A 17,341-nucleotide genomic window follows, 5' to 3' on the forward strand; every position below is an offset into this window, starting at 1 on the left:
GGCCTAAGGGTATTATCCACACCAAGACTTCAGCAAATGAGGAAAGTTAAGGACCAGCTTGGGGATTTAGCTCTTGTCATCTCTTTGTGGATGATGCCTGAAGGCAAAAAATAAAATGTTATCACAAACTCTGTGCTACCCTCTTGCCATGAGCTGCCATTGATCTCTTGTTGTTGTTGTTGTTATTGCTACCATCTCATTTATTTCTTCAGGATTTCTTCCTTCCTTTTAGTTCTTAATGGTCTACTTTTGGTTAATCCTGTGGCTCAGCTTTTGTTTCCAAAGTTTCCCTAAGATGGCTTTTCTCTCTGTTACAATCCTCGTAGAGTTTAGGTTTTTATACCTTTTCTCTAGCTTTCCCTGGCTTACTGAAAGTATTGCTGTTCAAATGCGAACATAGTTATGTTTTCCTCTAGTCAACTGGACTATCGTTTTCTATATTGTGCTGTAGGCAGATGCTTATATGGATTTTTATTGCCTAATATTCATAGTAAGTATTCCTTTGGGAACCTTAAAGTGTTTTCATAAACGTTCTAATTTTTTCAAGTTAGAAAAAAATCTAAGTGTAGAGGAGTCTACACTCTTGCTGGCATCTACACTGGGGATTAAAGACCCAACTGTAGTAATAGCAACTAACATCTATTTAGTGCTAATTATGTAGGAAGCACTTTATGTACCTGTTTTGTTTAATCCCAGTAAGGAAGAATTCTGTAGAACAGGTACAGTACTATACCTGTACTCTCATGTTATATATGAGGAAAATGTGATACCCAGTTATAAGTAAACTTACTTCCCTCCTTACCCTGCTCCTCTGTGTCTCCCACTTCAACAAATGGCACCACTGAGATCTGAGCCAGGCAGTCTGATGCCAATGTGTAGTGTTCTACTGCACATATTCTTGTCTTCCCAGAGCCTGCCTTGGAAATGACTACACAATTTCTCTAAATGGAAACACATTAACAGTGTTTTGGGTGGCTCATTTTCATAGACTTACTGAGATTTTTATGAGTGTTAACATAAGTTCACCTTCATCTTTGAACCAGTGGTCCAACCCTTGAGGGCCATGAATCTCACCATGAAAACAAGTAACTGTTAAACAAAATACCACTTTTTATTGGCTAATATTTTTCTTTCCAAGGGCCTGAGAAACAACATATACAGAGGACAATATCAACTTAATAGCTATTATGTGTTCTCTTAATTCAATACTGAAACTCAGTTCTCTAGGATGAATTTTAGATCCTTCATTTTTTTTTTCCGGGGGGGGGGTTGTCCAGTCGTGGGGCCAGAACTCTGGGCCTGTGCGCTGTCCCTCAGCTCTTCAGCTCAAGGCTAGTGTTCTACCACTTGAGCCACAGTGCCACTTACAGCTTTTTTTTTTCTGCTTATGTGGTGCTGAGGAATGGAACCCAGGGCCTCAGACATGCAAGGCAAGCGCTCTACCACTGAGCCACCTTCCCATCTCAGATCCTTCACTTTTATCCTGCCTTTACTTGCTTGACAGTGATTCCAGCTAAAACATCTTGCTGTCTTTATTCAGAAAGTTAAAGTAATGGTTCGTATGGACATAGGGCCAGGCCTATTCCAATTAGTTTTCCCAGTAAGCTCACAAGCTCATTAACAACATCAGCTGTGCTTAGATGCTAAATCTTACTTTCTCACTGAAGCATTTCAAAAGTCACTTTAATCATCTGTGATTGGTGAAAGTCATCTTTAAAACAGAACAGAGAAATTGTTCCATGGGGACAGGAACTCTCAAAATGTAAGAAAAGGTGACATTGGGACAATTAAAATACATGAGGAATTGTCTTGCTTCTCGATGACAACATAAATGGTAAACAGCCGATTTTATTACCTTGACATATATTTTTCAAAGGGTACACTGGAAATATTTCAAAACCAGATTAAGATTTAGGTAGTAAAAGTGAGCCAAAGGAGAACCTACGAAGTACAGGCAAGCGTTCCAAATATTTTTTTTAAACGGAAATCAATCTGACAGTTGGGGCTCCTTCTGAGAGCTTACTTGGCTTTAACAAGTTTTGAGATTTAGTATAAGTTTAAAAAGTTGGGCATAGAAACATCACACTGTGAATGAGAGTTTATAACAGTAATCAGGACAGTCCAGCAAAGTCAAAAAGAAAGTCAGAATTTGGGGTGAGAATGGTGGGCAAAAAAGTTTGGTGGGCAGAAGAACCACTGAGTGTACAGTGGCAGGTAATTACCTTGTTTTCCTTCTCAAGTCAGAGCTCTGGATTTATAAGGCAAAGAATACACCTGTATTTATTATCTAAAACTTGATACTTCGCCGCTGAAAACCAATCCTTAATTGAATTATTTTCTGAATGTGTGTGTGTGTGTGTGTGTGTGTGTGTGTGTGTGTGTGTGTATGTGTAGATCCTGAGGTTTGAACTCAGGGCTCCAAGCTCTCAAGCTCTTACTTGGCTTTTTCACTCACAGCTAGTGCTCTATTACTAGAGTGATACCTCCAGTTAGGCAGTTTGCTGGTTAACTGGAAATGGAATTATGCACTTTCCTGCCTGGCTGGCTTCAAACCACTATGCTCAGATCTCAGTCTCCTGAGTACAGGTATAAGCCACTGGCGCCTGGCTTTCACTGAATATTTATTATCTATGTGGAGCTAGACACTGTTAGGTACTGGGAATACATTAGCGAGCTCAAACAGACAAGTACCCCCTTGAGTATCCTGAAAAACAGTGATGGCAGCGAACAAAGAGCCGCATACTCAGAATATAACCATACATCATGACAAAGAGATACACCTGAGTTGTAGCAATACGGGAGGTGAGAGCAGCACTGTGGGCTCCATAAGAAATAACCAGAAGAGGGGAGGTTTGAAATGGAATTAGCCAAGTGAAGTGATGTGGTACAGAGGGTTTTAGGCACAAGCATCCAAATGAACAAAGACCCAAAGTCAAGAGGGAGAGCCACAGACTTCCAGACATGAGAGCCAGCTAATGTGAGGATGGCTAGGTAAGATAGCAAGGGGTAGGGTGAGGGAATGAGATCAATGGAAAGTAGAGACCACATAGTGGGAAGGTTTGGGAACTTCACCTGAAGAGAAACAGGACAGTCTGAAAAGACTGGGGTACTGTGGTAGTAGGTTCTGTATGACTTGATTTTGGTGAAATCATTTCTCTGGCTGCTGCTGTGTAGAGAACAAGCAAGATGGAGGAGACTGGAGCGGAGAGGGGATGAAGGGTTGGTCAGAAGGCTATGCTGTGGAGTTGTGGGAGCTTTGTTGTTTTTCTTTATTATCGTTAAGCAGTAGTACAAAGGAGTTGCCATTAACAAAACAGTTTATGAATACAATATACCTTGATTATTTCACCCCTTTCAACATTCTCATCCATCCCTTCCCTTCCCACCCCTTCCCTTTGAGAAGGAACATGAAGAGAAGTAAATGATGCTGAGAACTACTAACAATCCAACATCAACAGTTATTTGGTGATGGGAGTAGAAAAAGACAGAAAAGATGATGGCACTCTTTACTGTAAGGCCTGAACAATGACTCGATATTTATAAAATGACCCTAAGATACTGTGCTTCGTAGGGTTAGTGCCTTCTGATACATGCTAAAACAATATAATAAGGAGTATTCAGCATTATTTTACAGGGTCTCCTGAGAATTCTGTTTTAAAATTAACATATTATTTACTATCTGGGTACTAATGGCTCATGCCAGCAATCCTAGGTATTTGGGAGGCTAGGAATGGAAGAATTTAGGTTTGAGGCCAGATTGGGCAGAAAAGGTGGCAACACCCCTTCTCAACTCACAACTGGGCACAGTGGTGTGCACTAGTCATCCAAAACCATACTGGAGGCTGAGATTGGGAGGATTGCAGTTACAATACCAGGCTGGGCAGAAAAGTCCGTGAACCTCCATCTTTACAGAGGGAAGTTGGATGTTGTGATGTACACCTGTGATCTTAGCAATGACAAGAAATCTACCAGTAGATAGATGGTGGTTCAGGTGAGTCTGGCTGGAAAGTAAGAGCCTATCCTAAAGATAAGCAATAAAATACAGGGTTGGAGGTATGGCTTGACAGTGTCATTCTAGTCTAACAAGTTAGAGGCCCTGAGTGCAGTCTATCAATACTGCATTAAAAAAACAAAACAGAACAAAGAAAAGCTTATCCCTTTAACGTGTTTTTAAAGTTTTTTTTCAATACATCATTAACGCACATTTGTTTACTCCTAAAACCTTTCTAGATATACTTTAAAAACTACTGTTTCATCTTTCCTATCATTAAATCTTTTTCAAGTCTCTATGCATTGTGAGCTTTATAGATGTCTTATGCAGCATAAATGCCTACAGAAATGCCTAGATGTCTGTGCTGCATAGTGCTCTTTAGTTAAGAATAGAGCTGGCGTTTGAACCAGCAACTTAAATTTCAAAAGACTTCAGTTTCCATCATTAGATGTCTTTCTGTTTGTAATGGAAAACAAGGAAGAAGTGTACCAGTAGAGACATGGATTTTATAGACAAAAGAGAATCACACTGTGCAACAAGCACAGGGACTATAATTTTCAAGTTTCTATATGCAAGAAATGATGATATTTTGAGAGTAACTGGTTTTAAGTTCATCCTTCATGTATTTACTGAACTGGGTATAGTACACCACCATCCCATTTCCTTCAGGGAATAAAAACCACACTGTAGTCATAGATTCTACATGTGAAGAGTTCAGTAACAAAACACTGGCCTAGATTTAACATACTACATCCTTCTCTCTTTCTTTAAAAGCCCAACAAAAGCTGAGAGATGAAAATCACTAAACACTTATTTCTTCTGCTTAGTTGATTTCTGATGGCTACCTTGGATCCACCAAACTGCTCTACCTTCTCTGGCAGGTACAAAATTATAAACTCCCTAGAGAAGTAACTGTATCATCCATGGGCTATATCCGTAGTATGTAGTCAGATGCCTGGCTCAGTGAATATTCATGATGATAGTGGGCATTCTTCATCATAGCAAAATATAATGATAATGATCACTGTTGGCAGAAAACTAATAATAAGAACAAGTAACAGTAAAATAACAACTGCAACCATCATTTGAGTCATTGTTCAATAGCTACATTTATTATGTCATCTATAATTTACAGTAAGATTCGTGTGTGTGTGTGTGTGTGTGTGTGTGTGTGTGTGTGTGTGTGTGTTGTGTCCCAGTCCTGGGAGCTTGAACTAAGGGCCTGGGCACTGTCCTTGAACTTTGTTTGCTCAAGGTTAGCACGGTACCATATATACCATAGCTCTGTTCCAAGAGTTTCTATTTTTTTCTTTTTTCTTTTGGTAATTAATTGAAGGTAAGAGACTCATGGACTTTCCTGCCTGGGCTGGAAACAGATCTCAGCTACCTGAGTAGTTAGCATTATAGGTACGAGCCACCAGCACCCAGTTTATAATACGTTTTAAGATAAATAGATGTTATACTAATCTCATTGATGGGAAAACAGAAGCTCAGAGAAATTCAATGACTTCCCTCATAGTAGTTTACTAACTCATTCATTTATGGAATGAACATTTATTGAACAAATGTTAGAGAAATTCAATGACTTCCCTCATAGTAGTTTACTAACTCATTCATTTATGGAATGAACATTTATTGAACAAATGTTCACCCTCTTTTGAAGAAGATCCTTGCTTTCATGGAGTTGACAGGCTAGTGGTAGAAAACAGACTCTTGATAAATAAGATGATGTCAGAAAATGCTAACAATACAGAGGAAAAAGAAATCAGGACAAAGGATCAATAGTGATAGGGGTTACTCTTTCCGATGAGGCCTTTTGATGAGGAGGTGAACAGGAATGAGTTGCCAAAAACCTAGAAGGAGAAGATTTGAGGCAGGGGGAATCAGCAAGTGAGCCACAATCTCTAGATGTTTAGTAAACTTACATTAAGGTTATCAGTGAGATTGAAAGTGCAAAAGAACCCAGAGATTGTATGAATTCACCATCTGTTCCGAGCTTGATTTAAAAAAATCCAAAATATTATTCTCACATGCAATTTATAAAAAAGACTTACAGTTCCATTCTGGTTTTAGTACCAGGTCTTTGAAATACAGTGTGAATTTTATAATTATAGAACATATCAATTTGGACCAGCCACATTTCCAGTGTTCAAAAGTCACACTGGCTATTGTAATGGTAGGATAGGTGTCAGTCTAATCAGAAAGATCTCTCTTTATTCTTGACCTCCTCAAGCCCAGAGATAGAGGTTGTCAGGAATACCAGTTTATATCCTTGGGAGAAACCAGAGTCCTAGAGGCTTTTTAGTTCTGAGTTCTTCCCCTTCATAGGCAGGTGCTGGTCATCCGACAGTAGTGCAAAATTCAGGACATACATAAAACAGCAAACCTAGACCTGACAGTTTGGAGAGGATCTCTGATAAGGGTATGACCAGTCACAGGAATACTAATTTGTGTGAGAGATGACAGAGGGGTGAAAGAGCAGTCCAAGTGTGATGCATTAAATGTAGAGTACGTGACTTCTATATGCTACGATTGTCCTAGGTATCTTAGGGATCATTAGAAGGTTATTGGCCTGAGGGGCTAAGAGAGGGCAAGACTCAAGGAGGGCCAGAGAAAGAGCTGAAGAATTCAACCATTCAGCTCATTCATATGAAGTGTGAGATGCCCCCAGCATCTCATGGTTGACAGTCGAATATAGGCATCTCCAGCCCAATGAAGCAGAATAGAGGCAGGACTCTATTTCCAAATCATCAGCACACAGGAGATGTTTGAAGTTGAAAGCTGACCAACTTAGAAGGAAGGGTCAAGGGGATCCATAGTTCGACAGGGCTCTGTCTTGAGTTCTGTTGCTGTCTTCTTTCTTTTCAGACTCTGCAATTTTCCTGTACTTCACCTAGGCCTTTGAAATTAGTTATTTTATCCTACTTTTACTGTGTCTTTTTTTTGTGACCTTCATTTATACGCTGTCTTTTGAAATAAGAATTTATAATTCTTTGGGACTTTTCACCTTACTATACTGTGGATTCTTCCTGAAGGAATTAGTGCTTTGTTAATCTTAGTTCTTTCTCTTCCATTGTCTAATTGTGGTTTCCATTACTAGTGTTTATTTCTTAAAAGATGTAGCTTTATCCTCAGTGATAGCTGTTGCTTTGACCACAGCTTGTCATGCATTGTTCTGTCTAGAATACTTCATTCTCAGTCTATGTTGGGTAATAGGACCACCTAGACAAAGGGATGCACCTCTATTTTCTTTGCCTTCTGGCTGTTCTCACCTTACTGTTTTTCAACTAAATGACCAAATGTTCCCACAAAAGTCTCTTCCTACTCCAAACCATGAAGTTTATAGTGACACATCATTATCAGGTCCAATTAGCCTCAGAAAGATGCTAAATATCTTTCCACCATAATTTTAAGCAATGAATATGGAAATAAAACTTAGTTTATAGGATCGCTGGGAGAATACAAGTACATTCTATGTCATGTCACATTTATTGTCTTTCCCATGAAAGATATCCGTGTGAAATAAAGGATGAGCCAGTTTTCTCCACCCCACCTTGCTTTGGCTGGATTCCAAGAGGTAAACATGGCTTTAAAAACCAAAGAATTATATAACTGACATTTCCTGAACACTTACTCTCTACCAGGAAATGGTCTAAGTCCTTTATATGTCATGTTATTTAACCTTTGTAAGAACAGAATATGGTAGAATCTATTCTATCCCTATTTTACAGATGAAGAAATAGAAGGGCACAGAGAGTTGAAATAATTTGTCTATTGTCAGGAATCAGAACTGAAAAGGGTGACCTAGCTTAACTTCTACCCTGCCTTAATATTGTTCATCTTTGAGAACAGGATGCCTAAAGGTGGGTAGCTTTCTTCAGGTAAGCTAGCCAAAAGTGATTAAATCCAAGATGGTGGCCAGTGTAACCATCAAAGAACTGCTGACTTAATTATAATCTAATCTCTAAGGGACATACCTATAATCATTGTGGCAAGAAGCATTAGACCATAAAAAGGGATATTGTCTGAATTGAGGGTGAGATGGAGAATCTCTGCCTATTCTAGGAAAAGTCATGAATATTTTTTCCTTTCATCCCCTAGAAGTTGAGAAGTTGATTTGTGAATTCATTTTTCCACTTTCTGGATATGGAATAAACGAGGGTCAACCTTGGTTTGGCTTTGGCTTTGACACAGAACTTAAAAATATCCTGCTTTAGGGGTGTTTTTCCTTTCAAGGGGAAAATGCAGCAAATTGTTGGAAATAAAACCTAGGAAGCTTGACCTGAGGCCACGCTGTTTATCCTTTACAATGCCCCTGTAATATTATGTGGAGATAAATTAGACAAGAGACTAAAGAAATAATATAAAGCAATAAAGAAGAAGCTAAAGAAATAATATATCCTGTGCATATTATTAAGGGACTCAAATTAAAGTTTGTGTTTTTGCTGAAATTCTTATAAGTTAGAATTTTCCCTCAGATATTGTACTCCAAAATTCAAACTTAAAAATTGGTAACCTGATTCTTTTTTTTGTTTGTTTTTTTGAGATGTGGGTCTCAATATGTTGGCCAGATTGGCCTCAAACTTCCAGACTCAAGTGATCATTCTACCTCAGCTTCCCACAAGATTGATTCTTAGTGTAACGCTAAGTATAAGCATGAACATTATTACATTCCAAATGGACTCACCTGAACTTAATGCATGTTCCACGTCCTGCATGATCAGGAAGGGAGTGGTAGTCTCGGATCCACACATCACTTTGCCTGACTCAGAATTCTGGGGTGTTTTCTCCTTGGTCCCTGGCTGGTCTGTGACATGGGAAGTGGGTATGTGACCAGAGCTGTGGTCCTCTGTTGGGAATTCAGGTGACATTGGAGCTGCTGTAGTCTGAATGCTCACAGAAGTGCTCAGGTTGGGGGTGATGGAGGCAGAAGGAACCGCAGGCATGGAGGCCGATAGGTATGAGGGTGAAGAGGCAGGAGCCTGAGGGGAGGTGAGTGGTGGGGACTGAGACCCTACAGCTGGCACACTCTCAGGACTTCCTGAGCTGTGTTCTTCAGGTGTGGGTGTCAGATGAATAGCATTGCTGGTGGACAAGAGCCCAGGAATGGAAGGATTTGTGTGTGCACCTTCCCATGCTGCAGAGTGGCTGGTGATCACTTCTTTTTCGGGCTTGGTGGAAACATCCTTGGAAAACATAGATGTTGGAGCTGTGGATGTAATTGGGGCAACTGAGGCATTGTCAGTGCCTGAGGCTGGGAAGCCAGTGGCAGCAGCCGAGTTCTGTGGAGAGCCAGTCCAGGTGGTAGTGGGTGGAGTAATTTTTGCCGAAAGAGAAACAGGCAAGAAGGTTGATGTTGTCATTGGCAAACTCTGTACCCTCAATCCTGTGAAAAAGCCAGGACAAAAGTTGTTAACTCATGAAAACCACATACCATAGTAGGAGAAAAACAAAGGAGGGGGTAACAATGCTTGACAAGAAATTTACTCATTACCTTACTCATATAACTGTAACCCCTCTGTACAGCATCTTTATAATAAAATAAGAGAAAAAAAAGAAAACCACATATCAGGGAAATAGAGGCAGGGTGATACCCTGCAGCTGTTGCATGGTCTCAAATAGTTCTCCTTTCGTATTTTGTTTTGTGCAGTTAACACCCAATTTTGAAAGTCACTTAAACCACACTGGAAAGCAGTATGGAGGGTACTCAAAAGACTGAGAGCTTCCCTGTGCCTCAGCAATTCCACTTCTGTACATTTATCCAACAGAACACAAACAAGGCTACACTAAAGCTCCCAGTACAACCATGTTTATTGCAGCACTGTTTACCATAGCCAAGATGAGGAATCAACCAAGATACCCCTCAGTGGATGAATGGATCAAGAAAATGTGGTATATATACATAATGGAACCCTATTCTTTCATCAGAAAGAATGATATTGCACCATTTGTAAGGAAGTGGAAAGATTTGGAAAAACTTATATTAAGCAAAGTAAGCCAGACCCAAAGAAACATAAGTTGAATGTTTTCCCTCACTTGTAATAATTAGAATGTGCCAATAACTCTACAAGTAAACCAAATGGATAATGAAAGACAAAAAATTATACTTGGATATGATAAATTAAATAGGACTGTAAACTTTCACACAATGAGACCAAAGGAGGATATTCTTAAGAGAGGATCACAAGGGCTCAATAGTTATGTGTATATGCTCATATAAAATGATGCTTAAAATGAACTCCAAGAAACAGAAATAGATTTTATTTTATTTTTTTGTGTTTTTTTCCTGTTTTCACCTTTTGCTGCTTTTTAAATTTCTATGCCTTTTGTCTTGTATGTAAGTTTATCTGTTTTGTGGAGGGCAAGAAGGAGCCCAGAAATGGTGGGACAAAAGGTGAACAAATGTTGCAGTGATACTTACTAGACACTATGTTGAAAATAAACTATACAACTTGGGGAGGCGGGCGTTGAGAGGGGAAAACTCGGAGAAAACAAGGAACCAGGTAACACTTCAAAATGAAATATACTCATTACTTGACTTATGTAACTGTAACCCTCTGTATATCACCTTTACAATAACAATAAATTTTTTAATTTTTTAATTTTTCCAGTACCAAGTCCTTTATTTGTGATTTCTACTTTGCCTTTTCAGGCCCGAATTTTTTTAAAATTTTTATTTTATTTTATTTGTGAACATACTGTACAGAGGGGTTACAATTACATGGGCAGGATAATGCATACATTTCTTACCAAGCATTGCAGCCTCCTCCTTTGTTTACCCTTCACATCCCTTCCCAGCCTCCCCCCTCCCAATCCCAATCCCAATCCCAATCCCAATCCTTCCCCTCCCCCCCCCCCACCGACATTGTAAAGCTCATTTTGGACATGACAACTTGTACTTCTCATTGTTGCAACAGGTCCATCTGTATCCTTAAATGACTTGTTTTTCCCCATCTCCTCCACAAGTTATACTGACATCAAATATAGTGAAAGCAGGGGTTATACTGTGGGGGAGGGACATACAAAGCAACAAAGAAGTAATCTTATAAATGTGTTAGAAACACATGCATGAAAGAAAAAAAACATTAAAATACATATCTAAGGGTTCATTTTCTTAACATCACATTATCTGACCTTTTCCGCTTGACTCATACATATACTAGATATTGCAAATAAGGGAAACCATGGGACCTATGTTTCTTTGCAGGCTCGAATTTTTTTAAATACATTTTTTATTGTAAAGATACTGTACAGAGGGGTTACAGTTACAGGAGTAAGGTAATTAGTACAAAAAGTTAGTTCCTCAGGGCATTGGTAGTTATGCCTGTAATCCTGGCTACTCAGGAGGCTGAGATCTGAGAATTATATTTTGAAGCTAGCCTGGGCAGAAAGTCGATGAGACTCTTATCTCCAATTAACTACTGGAAGTGGAGCTGTGGCTCAAATGGTAGAGCACTAGCCTTAACCAAAAGAGCTCAGGGATAGTGCCTAGGTCCTGAGTTTGAGCCCCAGTCCAGGCACCAAAAAAAGGGGGTACAAAGAGCTTTCATTGTGATACTGCCATTCACACACTGCAACGTGCCTCTATCAGGTTCACTTATCATTTGTCTCCGTTCTTCACTTCTTAAAAGTCATTTTAAAAATTGTTCTCACAGGGCTGGGAAGGTGGCTCAGTGGTAGAGCGCTTGCCTTGCATGCATGAGGCCCTGGGTTCGATTCCTCAGCACCACATAAGCAAAAAGAAAAAAGCCGGAAGTGGCACTGTGGCTCAAGTGGTAGAGCACTAGCCTTGAGCTGAAGAGCTGAGGGACAGCGCCCAGGCCCAGAGTTCAGGCCCCACGACCGGACCCCCCCCCAAAAAAAAATTGTTCTCACAAATAGCTCCCTTTGTTTTAGGTTCAGTAGGAACCAGCTTGAGACTCAGTAAGAGCAGTAAGTGGGTTAGTGAAAAGAAGCACATAGGTGGAATGAATCTTGTCCAGCTCGCAGCATCCTTAGAGAGTGAGATTTTGGAGGGAACTGACTAGAGTTTTTGTGGATGGCTGCACTGTTTCAAGGCTGCCTGCAGGAATGCTAAGCTGTGGCGGGGAAGGGGTGAGGAGAAGGTGTGGTTGTTGATGTGCTGGCAGTGGTGATGGAGGTAGAGCCTGCAGAAGGACATCACTGTGTCCCACTCAATTTCTAGGCCTATGTTTCTATCTTCCTCCATTTTCAGAACTGTATCCCTGACCTGACAGCAAAAGGAACTAATGGGTTGGATATTTTTAAGTTTCTTCCTACTGTACCTAGGGCAGAGGGAGGTAGGGGAAGACCTTTAGCAAAAGGTAGGAGGAGTCATTTGGAGGTTTGGAAATATTTTCTGAGATTGAAACTCAGTTCTAGCTTGGTGTGTGTGTGTGTGTGTGTGTGTGTGTGTGTGTGTGTGTGTGTGTGTGTGTGTGTGTGTGTGTGTGTGTGTGTGTGTGTGTGTGTGTGTGTGTGTGTGTGTGTGTGTGTGTGTGTGTTTGTCCATAAGCTTTTGTGTTCAAGGCTACTGCTCTACTACTTGAACCCCAGCTTTACTTCCAATGTTTTGGTGGTAATTGAAGATAAGAGTCTGATGGACCTTCCTGCCTGGGTTAGTGTCTCAGCCTCCTCAATAGTTAGGATTATACACATGAGTCACTGGCACATAGCTCCAGCTGTTTGTGTGTGTGTGTGTGTGTGTGTGTGTGTGTGTGTGTGTGTGTGTGTGTGTGATCCTATAATGTTACCAAACATTCTCCTTCATGTTTTAAAAATACAGATCTGGGGCTGGGAGGGTGGCTCAGTGGTAGAGTTCTTGCCTTGCATGCATGAGGCCCTGGGTTCAATTCCTCAGCACCACATAAGCAGAAAAAGCTGCAAGTGGCACTGTGGCTCAAGTGGTAGAGCACTAGCCTTGAGCTGAAGAGCTGAGGGACAGTGCCCAGGCCCAGAGTTCAGAGCCCATGACTGACCAAAAAAACCCTATGACTGACCAAAAAAAATATAAAGAGAGCTAATTTCCTCCCTCTTTCTTTCCATTTACTTAATTTCACTCACTCACTCAATCATTATTTAATGAGTAGCTTTGTGTGCTAGCTCTCTGATAGACATGGAGTTCATGGTCTTTCATATTGATTGCCTCTCCATACCCTTTCCCAAACCCCTGAATAGCTTTTCTACCTGGTCATTTCAATTTCAATAGATGGAACCCCCATTTGCAAGGTTGCTGGGTTAAGAAGTGAGACATCATACTTTATTCACCTCTGCCTTTGCATAGCAAATTTGCTAGTGAGACACAGGTCATTCTTTTGAAACTATATTCACAACCCACCATTTTCTCCTCACCTAGCATCTCATTATTGAGCTAGCAAAGGCAGTAGTATCCCTCTCTGCTTCCCACCTTGCCTCCCTCCCTCTGACCTCCCTATTTCTCCGACTCCCTTCCTCCCTATCTGTCTCTTGCTGATTGAATCCTAAGTGTTGTGTGTGTGTGTTATGCAAGCTCTCTACCACTGAACTACATTTCCAACCTGACTATAGCATCTTACTTTTCCTTCTGGCTTCCAGGTTTCCTTCATGTAGCCCACATTTCACATACAGTCAGGAAGAACTTTTAAGTGACAAAGGAGGTCATTTTTTTCTCTACTGATCAAAGGACTTCAAAGGTGTTCTGTTGTAGTTAGAACAATCTCCAGATCATTCTCCATGTCATTTCATGTTCTCCTTATTGCTTTGATCTATTCAGCTACCTCTTCCTCAGAGGAGCCTTCCTGGACAATCTTAATTAAAACCATTCCTACTCCAACCTCTTATCAATGTCTTTAAAAGATTATAAAAAGTTAAAGTAAAATATGCAAAACTTACCATTTACAATATAACATGTTCAGTTCATTGGCATTAGGTTAATTCATACTGAACAATCACCACTACCCATATCTAGAATCTTTTCATCCTCCCAAACTCAAGTCTAATGCCTATTAAAAAAACAACTCCTTGCTGGGCACTAGTGGCTCACACCTATAATTCTAGCTACTCAGGAGGCTGAGATCTAAGAATCGTGGTTCAAAGCCAGCCTGGGCAGAAAAGTCTGTGAGACTTTGATCTCCAATTAACCACCAAAAAGCTGGGAGTGAATCTGTGGCTCAAGTAGAAGAGCAAAATAGCACAGAACAGAACTCAGGCCATGAGTTCAAGCCCCAGGACTAGCACAAATATAAAACACAAACAAAAACAAAACAAAAACTCCTCATTCCCTAAATTTCCTTCCCCTGTGAACCACCAGAGCATATTCACTATGAATTTGATGCTTTAAGTATCCATATAGGTTCAATTGTATACTATTATGATTAGTTCATTTCATTTAGCATAACATCTTCAAACTTTTTCCATACTATAATTTATGTTAGAATTTCCTTTCTTTTAAAGGCTAAATAATATATTCATATTATTTACACATATGTATGCATGAATGTATGCATGTACATATGTATACATGTATTTATTTTGCCAGTCTTAGGGTTCAAACTCAGGGCCTGTGTGCAGTCCTTGAGATTCTTTGTTCAAGGATAGCACTCTACCACTTGAGCTACAGTGCTACTTCTGGCTTTTTTGGAGTAGTTTTTTGGAGATAAAAGAGTTTCACAGACTTTCCTGCTGGGGCTGGCTTCCAACAGTGATACTCAGATCTCAGCCTTCTGAGTAGCTAGGATTACAGGCATGAGCCACCAGCACCGGGCTGTATGATTTATTTATTTATTTATCTTTATATTTTTATTTTAATTTTATTGTCAAGGTGACATACAGAGGGGTTACATTTACATAAGTAAGGTAGTGAGTACATTTCTTTTTTTATTGTGAAAATACTGTACAGAGGGGTTACAATTACATGGGCAAGGTAATGAGTACATTTCTTATCAAGCATTGTTGCCTCCTCCTTTGTTTCCCCTTCTCATACCTTCCCATCTCCCCCCTCCCACAACTATCCTCTCCCCCCCACACCCCCAAAGTTGTAAAGTATGTTTTTCGACATAAGGACTTGTACATCTCATTGTTGCGATGGGTCCACCTGTATCCCTATTTAAACAATTTGTTTTTTCCCTTCCCCTCCACAAATTATACCAACATCAAATACAGTGAAAACAGTGGTTATACCGTGGGGGAGGGACCTACAAAGCAACAAAGAAATCATCTTATAAATATGTCAGAAGCAATCTCAAGAAAGAAAAAAACATTTGAGTCCTTATCTTGGGGTTCATTTCTCCTAACATCAACGTATCTGACCATTTCTGCTTGTCTCAGACATATACTAGTTATTGCAAATAAGGGAAACCATGGGACCTATGTTTCTTTGGGCCTGGCTTACTTTACTTAATATAATTTTTTTCAAGTGTGAGTACATTTCTTGTTGAACTTGTTACTCCCTCCCTCTTTTCTCCCTTTCCCTCCCCTCCCAATTCCCTCCAAGTTGTACAGATCATTTCCAACATCTTGTCTTGTGAGTATCACTACTTCATTGGTTCCCTCTTTGTCCTTTGTCTCACCACTTTGTGGTTCCCCTTCCCTTCCCTCATTCAGATGAACATATATATAATACCCAGGGTATGAAAATCAAATACAGTGACAATGGGGGATAAACCATACGGGGGGAAACACAAAATGTATATTTTATTTTTAATACATTTTTATTGTAAAAATACTATACAGAAAGGTTACAGTTACATGAGTAAGGTAATGAGTGCATTTCCTATGGAGCACTGTTGCCTCCTCTTTTGTTTCCCCCCTATAATCCCTTCCTTCCCACCTCCCCAACTACCCCTTCCCCCTCTCCCTCACCCACCGAAGTTGTAAAGTTCATTTTCAACATAGTGTCTTGTACATCTCATTGTTACAATGGGTCAACCTGTATCCTTATTTAAGCATTTTGTTTTCTCCCTTCCCCTCCCAAATTAAAAAAGTGTATGTATATTTTATTTTTATAGCACATTTTATTTACTCACCCATTAACGGGCAGTTGAGTTGCTTCTATTATGAATAATGTAGCTATAAACATGAATGAACAAATGACCATTTGTATTCTTGCTTTTAATTCCTTTAGTTATCATATGCTAACTGTGTGCTTAAGTTTTGGAGGAGCTGAAATACTTATTTTACTTTTGCTTCTCATAATACGTCTTTGCTTTTCATAATACATTTAGTGTCTTTTCACAAAACAGCATATCTGCTTACTTATACATTATTATTCTACTTTTAGAATATAAGCTCAAGGAGAGCAAAGAACATGGTTTTATTCACTATTGTTTTCCTTGAGCTCAGGACAGTGCTTAGGCTATAAGAAGTGCTAAGTAAGTCCTTGTGAAAGCAGTCAGTCAGGTTTAAGAACTTTGATCATGAATACTCCTTCATCTGTCCACTTTCTCCTCAGGGAAGGCTGCCTATCTGCTATCAAGGGCAGTGTCTTCAGCTCACTCTGTCATTCCTCCATGATGTATGCCAATGACCAGTGTCTTGTCAGGTCCTCAGTGTACCTTGAGATTTCCTTTGAAGTGGTGAATAAGTAAAGGCCAATCATACTGAAAGTTTGGAGAAAGCAGAACATGGGGGTAGAAACCAGCACAGAAGGGAAAAAAGACCAGAGGGAAGACATTCATGGATATTGATGGGGAAGTAGTTAGGATAAAATCTACTCACTTCAGCATTCTTCCCCTCAGCAGCTTTAGGAGCTAATGGAAAGCCATGTTGCAGGGTCTATCCTGAGCTTAATATTTGGGTTTTCATTAAAAGAATTGTTTTAGCTTTATTTCAAAGGCGTTGGGTTCAATGTATATCCTACAACATTAGGAAAAGCAAGGGAATGGGTGGGAGGGATGGGTGAGAATGTTGAACAGAGGGACACTGATTCAGAATGCATTGTGTTGATAAACTGCTTGGTTAAATGGCAAGTCCTTTGTACAACTAAAGATAAAACAACCACGACCACCACAATAAAGGATTGGCCAGTGACTAGGGTATAAATCCGTACCTCACATGTATGAGACTTTTTCCTTCCATTACACTAAAGGAATAACTTGAAATGAGACCATGGACTGCAAGAGGGTTACCTTCCTACTAAGGAAGAATCGATGGACAAGCCTCTCAACAGAGGCCACATAAAATGACATGCTGTTGTGGGACTCTTTTGGCAGCTGTGAACTGTCAGCAATGTCAAGATGAATATAAATCAATAAATCCTTGAAATATGAACTAAACAACAGTTGGGACAAGTATTACTAAACACACATGTGACCCGTGAAGCTGATTGGCTCTGCATTCTGGAAGCTCCATGGCTGATTTAAAGATTACCAGGAC

The 17,341-nt window shown here is 39.9% G+C and overlaps 1 protein-coding gene across 1 annotated transcript in view; it reads right to left on the reverse strand.

The window, feature by feature from the left end:
• Positions 1–17,341, reverse strand: part of Parm1 (prostate androgen-regulated mucin-like protein 1) — a 113,570-nt gene that overhangs the window by 21,075 nt on the left and 75,154 nt on the right. The window contains exon 2 of the mRNA XM_070012956.1: positions 8,679–9,377. Within this exon, the coding sequence (XP_069869057.1) occupies positions 8,679–9,377 (699 nt within the window). The remainder of the gene's footprint in view (positions 1–8,678; positions 9,378–17,341) is intronic.

This window comes from Dipodomys merriami, unplaced genomic scaffold, assembly GCF_024711535.1.
Source record: "Dipodomys merriami isolate MVZ:Mamm:240054 unplaced genomic scaffold, mDipMer1.0.p SCAF_9, whole genome shotgun sequence".
Taxonomy (NCBI): domain Eukaryota; kingdom Metazoa; phylum Chordata; class Mammalia; order Rodentia; family Heteromyidae; genus Dipodomys; species Dipodomys merriami.